Source organism: Oncorhynchus clarkii, chromosome 16, assembly GCF_045791955.1.
Source record: "Oncorhynchus clarkii lewisi isolate Uvic-CL-2024 chromosome 16, UVic_Ocla_1.0, whole genome shotgun sequence".
Classification (NCBI taxonomy): domain Eukaryota; kingdom Metazoa; phylum Chordata; class Actinopteri; order Salmoniformes; family Salmonidae; genus Oncorhynchus; species Oncorhynchus clarkii.
In genome coordinates, this window is record NC_092162.1 from 30,524,035 (window position 1) to 30,533,796 (window position 9,762).

At 37.9% G+C, this 9,762-nt stretch overlaps 1 protein-coding gene across 2 annotated transcripts; it reads left to right on the forward strand.

The window, feature by feature from the left end:
- The first annotated feature begins 7,065 nt into the window (after positions 1–7,065).
- Positions 7,066–9,275, forward strand: LOC139367555 (uncharacterized). 2 transcript variants are annotated; one of them, XM_071105803.1, is made up of 5 exons: positions 7,066–7,191; positions 7,430–7,594; positions 7,767–7,911; positions 8,017–8,099; positions 8,212–9,275. In XM_071105803.1, exons 2-5 carry the CDS (start codon positions 7,433–7,435, stop codon positions 8,431–8,433), a joined length of 612 nt encoding a protein of 203 aa, XP_070961904.1. In that variant the 5' UTR covers positions 7,066–7,191; positions 7,430–7,432; the 3' UTR covers positions 8,434–9,275. The 2 variants fall into 2 exon arrangements, with proteins under 2 accessions (XP_070961904.1, XP_070961902.1); XM_071105801.1 differs by having other exon boundaries at positions 7,075–7,191; positions 7,400–7,594.
- Positions 9,276–9,762: the final 487 nt, after the last annotated feature.

A 9,762-nucleotide genomic window follows, 5' to 3' on the forward strand; every position in this document is an offset into this window, starting at 1 on the left:
CATATTTCTTTTGGTGTTTTTCAGAGTCAGTAGAAAGGCCTCTTTAGTGTCCTAAGTTTTCATAACTGTGACCTTAATTGCCTACCGTCTTTATGCTGTTAGTGTTTTAACGATCGTTCCACAGGTGCATGTTCATTAATTGTTTATGGTTCATTGAACAAGCATGGGAAACAGTGTTTAAACCCTTTACAATGAAGATCTGTGAAGTTATTTGGATTTTCACAAATTATCTTTGAAAGACAGGGTCCTGAAAAAGGTATGTTTTTTTTGTTGTTGCTGAGTTTATGTGATATCAATTGAGAGGTATACTTTCTGGGTGATTTAAATATTGACTGGCTTTCATCTGGTTGCCCATTCAAGAGAAAGCTTCAAACTGTAACAAGTGCCTGCAACCTGGTTCAGGTTATCAATCAACCTACCAGGGTAGTTACAAACTGTACAGGAATGACATAATCAACATGTATCGATCAGATTTTTACTAATTCTGCAGAAATTTGTTTGAAAGCAGTATCCAAATCCATCGGCTGTAGTGATCACAAAATAGTAGCCATATCTAGGAAAAACAAAGTTCCAAAGGCTGGGCCTAATATAGTGAATAAGAGGTTTGTTGTGATTCCACTGCACTGCAAAATTTGAAATCTAAGTCAGATTAAATATCTTAAATCAAGGCAATATATGCTTGTTTCTTGTCTGACAAGATATTTCTTCTTACCAGGCAGTTTTTATGTTAGATCATTTCACTTGTTTCAAGCTTTTTTTGTCCTCAAATATCTTAATAAGATAATATAACTTGTTACTGAGATTGCATTACTAGTTCTGAGTAATTTAAAGCTTGAATTACCAGAATTATAAAGCTGTTTGATCAACACTGACAAATACACAACTGCTTTGTCAAAGTCAGAATTTCTTATTTCAAGCATCTTATCATTTTCATCTCTTCACATTGTAAGAACAGATAAGGACCAAATGGAATTCACTTTTTTATTGTCAATCTTACACACAGGACAGTAATCATGTAGACAAAATACAGTACAGAACAAAGACAGTACACGTTTCATATCTGGGGAACACACTATGAGTCTTTTGAACTGTTGTACAACTCTATTACATCCCCAAGATGGTATTTGACTTATACATAAGTTTGCCTCTTGTTGCTAATTGTGTAATAAGAGGTAAAAACAATTAGCTTTTCAGCATACACTAACTCAGTGGCATGTGCAAGGTGTGGGACCTCAACTTGATAAGCCATGACGTTTCTATCAAAGCGTATAGTTTGAAATGGCTGATATTGCAAACAATATAGCTAACATTAGCTAGCCCAATAAAGCCTAGAATCAACAAGAAATATGTTTTTGACCAGTCCAAATTTGGGCATATTACCATTCAGTACTTTGGCAAAGATCATGGACTTCTGAGTTATATTACAATTTATTACAAGCCATTTGACTGATACAGCACTGAAACCTATGAAACCTATGAACTTATTGTGGGAAGCTTGCGGAAGGCTACCCGAAACGTTTGACCCAAGTTAAACAATTTAAAGGCAATGCTACCAAATACTAATTGAGTGTATGTCAACTTCTGACCCAACTGGGAATGTGATGAAAGAAATAAAAGCTGAAATAAATAATTTTCTCTACTATTATTCTGACATTTCACATTCTTAAAATAAAGTAGGGATCCTAACTAACCTAATACAGGTAATTTTTACCAGGATTAATTGTCAGGAATTGTGAGAAACTTAGTTTAAATGTATTTGGCTCAGGTGTTTGTAAACTTCAGACTTCAACTGTATGTCTAACCATTGGTCCCAATTACTTTATCTGTGATGGCAAATGTATCATGTAATGCTGTTTATGTGTAACATTGCGGTCTGGAAAAAGCTCCTTCCAATGCTTCAAATGATTTTCAATGAGTAACTTCAACCTAGACACAGTCGCAATGGAAAGAACAGGTGCAAATACTATCTGTACAATTTCTATTAGCTCATTTATCAGTTGTATATCTGCATTGACTTCCAATCTCTCCAAAACAATGCCAATATCCTCATCAGGACAAGCATTTGACCAGATTACTGTTTTAGTTTACCATCACTTGACGTTAATGTACTAACATAAATTGGGATTGGCCGATCTGTAACATCTCAAGGGGAATAAGGGAAACCAAGAATAGCAGAATTCACTGAGATCAGATCAATCTGTCCTGACACAACAAGATTATTCAAAACACATTTGATTTCCAATGGGGCTTCGCCCTCCAGAATTATATGCATAAGGTCTTGCGTAGTTTGTTGTATAATAACAAATGCTGGGAATTCAACTAACTTGCTCCTTCTATTTATCCCGTATGTTGTTCTCAGGCTGTTGTGAAGCAAGTCTGTTTTTTACTTTCCTATTTCATCACATTGTCTGACATGCTTCTCCAATGTCCTTTTAGTATATGCATCCTCATTGAAGTGTGACTGCATGTCCTCAAAAGAACACGCAGTGTCTGCACTTACTGTAGGCAAAGCCCACACCCTCTTTGAACCCTGCTAGTTCATGTTGTGCCAGAGTGTCTCTATAGAGAGAGACCATGGCACCATATATTGTTTTCTCTCCGTTAATAGTTTGCACTGTACAATGCATCCTGGTCTTCCTTGACTCTATTCAACATTACATCTACACCATATTGACGGAGGTCTGCTGATCTAGCAATGTCAAGTAGCCTGATAGCAGCCAGTTTAGACCTGTATTTTGGATTTATACTTCCTAAGGTTTAGTACACAATTAACAACTTGTTTTTTGATGCAAAAATCCTAGTGGATTACAGATCTCTATTTAATCCGTGTACATAACAATCTGCAATGCATTTGGTTTCTCTGAAAATAAGGGATGTGATTTTAGAAGAGCATCATCAACAATGTCATGAAAAAAACTTTGCCTGCACATCTGCACACCCTTTTCAATCATTGAAAAAATCATTGGGTGTGATAAGAACTGTTCCAGACGTTTGACTAATGGTGGATAATTAAATAATTTGTCTTAAAAGAAAAAATATTTTGATCTTCCACATTTCATCCTGCATATGGTTTAAGCGAGAGAGAGAGAGAGAGAGAGAGAGGTCATCAATCATGGAGGTTGGAACACAGCATCATGTGTACTTATGATATACAGATTCTGCTTATGACATATTCATTAACATAAGGACATAAGGATCAACAATAGTAAGGCGGACAACCTAGCACTAAGAATGAACTCAACCATCACTGAACCACTACAAAATGCTCTGCATTATGTAACTAACCAAATGCCGTGCTCTGTTCAGAAAAATTTTACCTGTGAGAGACGATGCTTGGCTATGGCATTTAATCACAAAAATAGTGGCATATGTTGTCAGATCCTAAAATAAAGTTGACATTGAATGTAGTATGCTGACAGATAATGACCAAATGGAATTCAAGTGCAGGCTGGACATGACTAGTTCATTACAAGTATAATGTTTGTGACAGGAGAAGTGGCTGTGAAGACTGACTATGAATGCTATTAGTATAGCCAAGTACTTAAAAAAAGATGGTCAATTTCAGTAGATTACCACCAACCGAGTAACTTACTTGTTGCACTGTGACAGCTCCATGTTGGTTAATGCCCCTTTGCCCTTCATCTGAGTCAGATGTATGGAGTTGCTGATCAGTGATGCTGGAGTTAGCTAGAAGCTGATCGGGTTGAATGTTGTCCTGTGTACCACATATCAAAGAAACAGATTATTATTATTACTTGTTCCGGTGGTACTTGGCTTTCCTCCGATGGCTGTTCAAATAGGTGTTGAAGGTGTCTTCTCTTTACATGATGATATAAGGAATTGTACACTCTATATTCCTCAGTGTATCCGAGCAACCAGAAAAAAATATATATTTTACCTTTATTTAACTAGGCAAGTCAGTTAAGAACAAATTCTTATTTTCAATGACGGCCTAGAAACAGTGGGTTAATTGCCTGTTCAGGGGCAGAACGACAGATTTGTACCTTGTCAGCTCGGTGGTTTGAACTTGCAACCTTCCGATTACTAGTCCAACGCCCTAACCACTAGGCTACCCTGCCGCAGAGCTGTGACATCTATTGATATGGCTCAATAACAGTTTCAATGATAAGTCATAAAAAGGCAGCAGATAACGCACCGCCAAAGCATCTTGAATGTTACTAAACGCAAACGCAAGTAAAACGTTCCCACTGCTTTCGATGAAAAGGGCGGAAAGAACTGAAAATGATGTTCAGAAGTATTTATAATACGACAAAGTATTGGAGTAGAGAACAGCACTGGGACTTTAAACTATACACGTATCACTCCGTTTTACATGTGTTCTAATAACCGTTAATTACATTAACGATCGTTATCTATCTTAGATTGTAACAAACTTCGCACCGCAAAGATGAACATATTTCCACAAATAACATTTGAGTTAAGTTATGAATGGTCGTCAGGAGAGGACGGTAACGTGTAGACCTACACAAAGTAGCAAGCTAGTGTGCAGGAAAATGTTTGTGTGGTGCTTCGCAACAGTCCAGTCCCAGTCCATTTGTGGAACTATGTGTGTTGGCGGAGCTTATTACTGTTAGCTAATAAATGGCGCTTGTAGAACTGTTGTATAAAAGCAGTATCACACTCAATATTATTATCTTCGGCACTCGGCCTGCAGCCTCGTACCTACGACCTACGAATCACAGCCGTGCTGATGTTCAGCACTCCCTCTTCTGTGATATTACTTAACTGACATACGTTCATCACATTATCTAGCTACATAAGGGAGACCTATACATAAAAATTCAAAGGTGGTCCAAATCTTTGAGTCATCTAACAAAACCATGAATGAAGATGGAATGGATGACACATATCCTGGCATGGATCATATATCACACGCAGTATTAAAAGGTAAAGTTAATTTGTTTATACCCGTCTAACTTTCTCCTTAGCAAGCTAAATTTAGCTAACGTTAATTTGAATTGGAAAGTTGGCAAACCAAGTTAGCATGCTAATTTTAACTAGATAACGTTGACTGTTAGCAGTTAATAACTGCACGAACGGCCATTCGTTATACACTTGAACTTTGGTTAGATTGATAGTGCTTTATTGCCAGAAATAGTATTTAATAAGGTGTAAATGTGTCTTAATGACTGACACCGTAGATTATTTAGATTCACCATCTTTGGCGCCCTTTCTATTGACAATAGAAAATAAATAGAAAGGGCACCAAAGACGGCGAAGCTAAATTATCGACGGTGCCAGTCATTATCTACAATCTTAGCTAGGCAAGCAAAGATTAACGTAACTAACATTTTTAATATGGTTGACAATTTAAGCTTCCTTTTTCGAACATTCTGTTAAAAATCGCGCAACATTTCAGCGTCCAGCTACTCATGCCAGGAATATAGCATATGCATATGATTAGTATGTGTGGATAGAAAACACTCTGAAGTATCTAAAACTGGTTAAATCACGGCTGTGACTATAACAAAGCGTGTGTTTCATCGAAAAGCGCAAGAAAAACTAGTCACTGAAAGCTGAAAATAATATCCATGCGCCACTTGCATGTATTGTTTAAAGGACACCAAATTAAATAAGGCAGAGATTGCAATTCCTACAGCTTCCACACGTCATTTTCCTGAGAGTTATTTCTTGGTCAAACAAAGGAAAGAGATTCCATTTCTTCCGGTCTCCGACAGGATGTTTTGGAGGAGATATTTTCGACCATGATTTCAAGACGTGGAGCTATTGAATACACATCGCCCCGTGATCATTTTGATAGATTATAAACGTTTACTAATACCTAAAGTTGGATTACAAAAGTATTTCGAAGTGTTTTGTGAAAGTTTATCGTCAACTTTTTTAATTTAAAAAAATGACGCAGCGTTTTGAAACTATGTTTTTTTCTGAATTACACAGTTTCCATAGATGGCTATTTTGGGTATATATGGACCGATTTAATCGAAAAAAAGACCCAACAGTGATGTTTATGGGGCATATAGGAGTGCCAAGAAAGAAGCTCGTCAAAGGTAATGAATGTTTTATATTTTATTTCTGCTATTTGTGTAGCGCCGGCTACGCTAATTATTTTGTTTACGTCGCCTTCAGGCATTTTGGGGTGTTGCATGCTATCAGATAATAGCATCTCATGCTTTCGCCGAAAAGCATTTTAAAAATCTGACTTGTTGGCTAGATTCACAACGAGTGTAGCTTTAATTCAATACCCTGTATGTGTGTTTTAATGAACGTTTGAGTTTTAACGAGTACATTTAGCATTTAGCGTAGCGCATTTGCATTTCCAGGTGCCTAGTTGAGACATCTGCGTCTCAGATAGGAGCAACTGGTTTTAACGTTAGTTTCATTAGCTTGCACTATCTTTTGGTTTAAAGTAATTAACGTCAACATTAATGATATACTGGTAGTCTAATTTTGTTAGCTAACATTAGCTAGCTTGGTAAATCATTCCTGCATTAACTGGAAAGGGAAGACAGTATGCTAATGTCTCGTAACCTATATCAACCTGACACTTTGCGTCTATAAACTATGTTTTAGTTGCTAATTACTAAACTATTTACCAAGTGGTTAAATGTATTTTTCAGCTGCTAATATAAGCGCAGACATGCTTCCCAGCCTCTCTAAGGAGGATTTACATGATCTCTTTCCCAGGCCAGAGCACTTCTTCAGAAGGAGAACCATTTGGAGACTTACTCATGGTGAAAATGAGGTAATGTTCGATTTTGACATTTGGGAGACATTTAATCTAACCATGCAGACAGTGATTCCTGTTATCAAATAAGCATTTCCTGGCCATCATTACAATACATGTATCTAAAGATGTAGGTGTTTGGTGTTGTTAGGGTTAGGGTTATGTTGTTACATTGTGGTGTTCTTTGCCTTTAGATTTACCAATGAATAAATGTATGTCTTATGCAGGGTCAAGAATCAGACCTGTGTAGACCAGGCACCTCCTCTGGCACCTGTGATTTCAGCCCCACTACTACCCCCTTTCCCTCCTCCTACTCCTCCATAAATCTGTGAAGAAGCAGCTTTTGAAAAGGAAGAGGCCACGAAGAAAGAGGCCACGAAGCCTTAGCTTTCAGAGCAGCCAGGAGATGACCACTGATGATACTTTGATCTTGAAGAGATCCCCACAATCTAGATGCAGCACCCCAGAGGTTGAACGGTTGGGTGGTAAGTACACACATTTAAATGGTGGATAGTGTTCCCGTATAAATACAACTTCTACTACGACTCTAAACGAGGGACTAGAAACAAAGTGACTAATTAGTATTTAGTGTTTCCCGTGGAATGAGAGGTTTGGGGTGGTAGTACCAGCGGAAACATTGGTCTTAATTTCAGTCTACATTTTTAAATGTTAATTGGTTTTAAATGTTAACAGAACCAGGCGAGACCTTATAAAATTCTACAGGAGATGTACAAAACCAAGGCCAGACCATACCAGAAGGATGTTTCCCTGCTCCTGGACCTTGAATTCCAAGCAAGACGGGCCTTCATCGACTCTGATGCTACTAAGGAACAGGACAGGCCTACCAAAATACTTCAAGCGTATCCCTGCTTCAGAGAACTGGATCATGTAAGCAAATGTGAGAAGCCATAGCAGGGACGGGGGTAAACTACTTTGGGCAAATGTAAAACAGTGAGCTCCCGAGAATTCGGTCTGGTAGTAACCAGGCTAATGCTTCCTACGCCTCCAGCTAGATAGTGTTAAGACTCTCGTTGTCTCTGTCTGTGTGTGTGTGTGTCAGGTTATGGATGAGCTCCGGCGGAACCTCGATCGAGGGAACTCCCGCTTCGTACCTGAACTGAAGACCCTCTGGGGGACTTTTTACAACAAGACACAGTTTTATGGAGTGCTCAAAAAGGTCATGAAGCCACCGCTGCTGGACAAAGGTAATTACTGGCTCAGTTAATCATGGAGAATCCCATGAAAGTATTAATGTTTGTTTAAATAACTGGCTGGAGTAAATCAAATGAGACTATTTCCGTTTTTAACAGTGAAGCACTCAATTGCCTTGATGAGGCTTTACCAGACATGTTCCCATCACCTGAGGCTCCAACGAAGAAGTTACATTCTTGAGGTAAGAAATGTGTGCATGTATTAGAATGTTCATATTACTTGACCATAACATACAAAAGCAGTGTGAATTGTTTTTGTGGTCATATTTGTTTTTCTCTTTGTGTTTGTGTCAGTCTGCAGAAGACCCCAACACCTTTCTTCAGGCAAGACCACTCTTCAGCCCTGTCGTGATTGTCTGCAAAACCAACTGCAATCTTGGAACCATGCCTGTGGTGACCTTCCCAAAAGAGAACATCTATGCCAGCATAGATGCACGCCAGTATCTCATGGCGTGTTATTACGCCTTTCACCTCACATATCCTAAGTGCATTGCGACACTCCTCTCTGTGCTGTAGACAGAAGTCTTCTCGGACCCCATCCACGACCAGGACATGAATTCTTAAAAAATAAAAGGCTAATTACTGACTAGGGTTGCACAATAAAAAATAACACAATTCTGGTCCAGATAACAGAACTGTGTGTATCAGCCGATCCGATAACCTTTAGTAAATAGGCAGGGAGTTTGTTGTTTATTATAAGGTTTAAAGCACTGTTACGTTTGTTATCTTGCCATAGGTCTTGCCTTTTCATTTTCACATTGACCACCAATGGCCTTTGTTGTTGTTGTTTTTGCATCCTTTGTTCTGCCCATATGCAGCCTCTGGATATACTGAGTCCTCAATAAAGAATTGAAAATAAATTCTTAAAGACATTCTTTCTTTAAGCAAGCCAATCTTATTTCTAGTAGTAGTACAAGTACATTTATCTTAGTCAGGATTACTTAATTTATTAAGCACAATATTTGATTCCAGGGTATATGGCCTTATTTCAAGACGATTGCAATAGCAAATTTAAGCACATTTTCCTACATATTGAGAAAATAATTCTTAAATCTTTTCTTTGTATCCAGACATATGTACATGTTTTTAGTGTAGCTGTACTGGTTTTAAGATATATTTACGAAACATATAGCCTTATTTCAAGATGATGGCACTAGCATTTGCTAAATTTAAGCACATTTTCCTACATATTGAAAAATGATTCCTAAATCTTTTCTTTGTAACCAGACAAATGACTTGTTTTTAGTCTGGCTGCACTGTGTGTTCTTTGAGAATAAATATTTTTACTTGTTTTAAAAATCTTGGCAAGTAAAATTTTCCTGTTCTGTTGTCAGATCATTTTGTTTATTTTAAGTAATATTTCCCCCATTTTATTGCTTTTTTTACTTGTTTTTTCTTAAGAGCTGACTTTTTGCAGTGATGTTGATGTGAATAATATTTCTTGGTCCATGGTGTGTAATGACGAGCAACCAGCTGCTGCACTTGACACATTTATGAAATTGCTTATCCCAGATACTAATAAGCATGCACCCATTAAGACAATTACTGTAAAAACTGTTAAATCACTGTGGATTGATGAGGAATTGAAAAATTGTATAGTTGAGAGGTGTCATGACTTGCCAGTCCTGTGCTGGAGATTAAAGATGCCGGCTAGGCAAAGGTCTGAACCCCACCCCCAACCTCTCCTGGGGCTGTTGGCCAGTTTTATGATGGTCAGCAATACCTTTCCTTGCCAGGCAGTAATTATGGGGAAACAGCCTTTTTGTTACAGAGATTTCCCAGTAGAACAAATTATCTTTTCCCGCCAAGACTCCAACATCCCAAAAATGGAGAATGAAACAATAT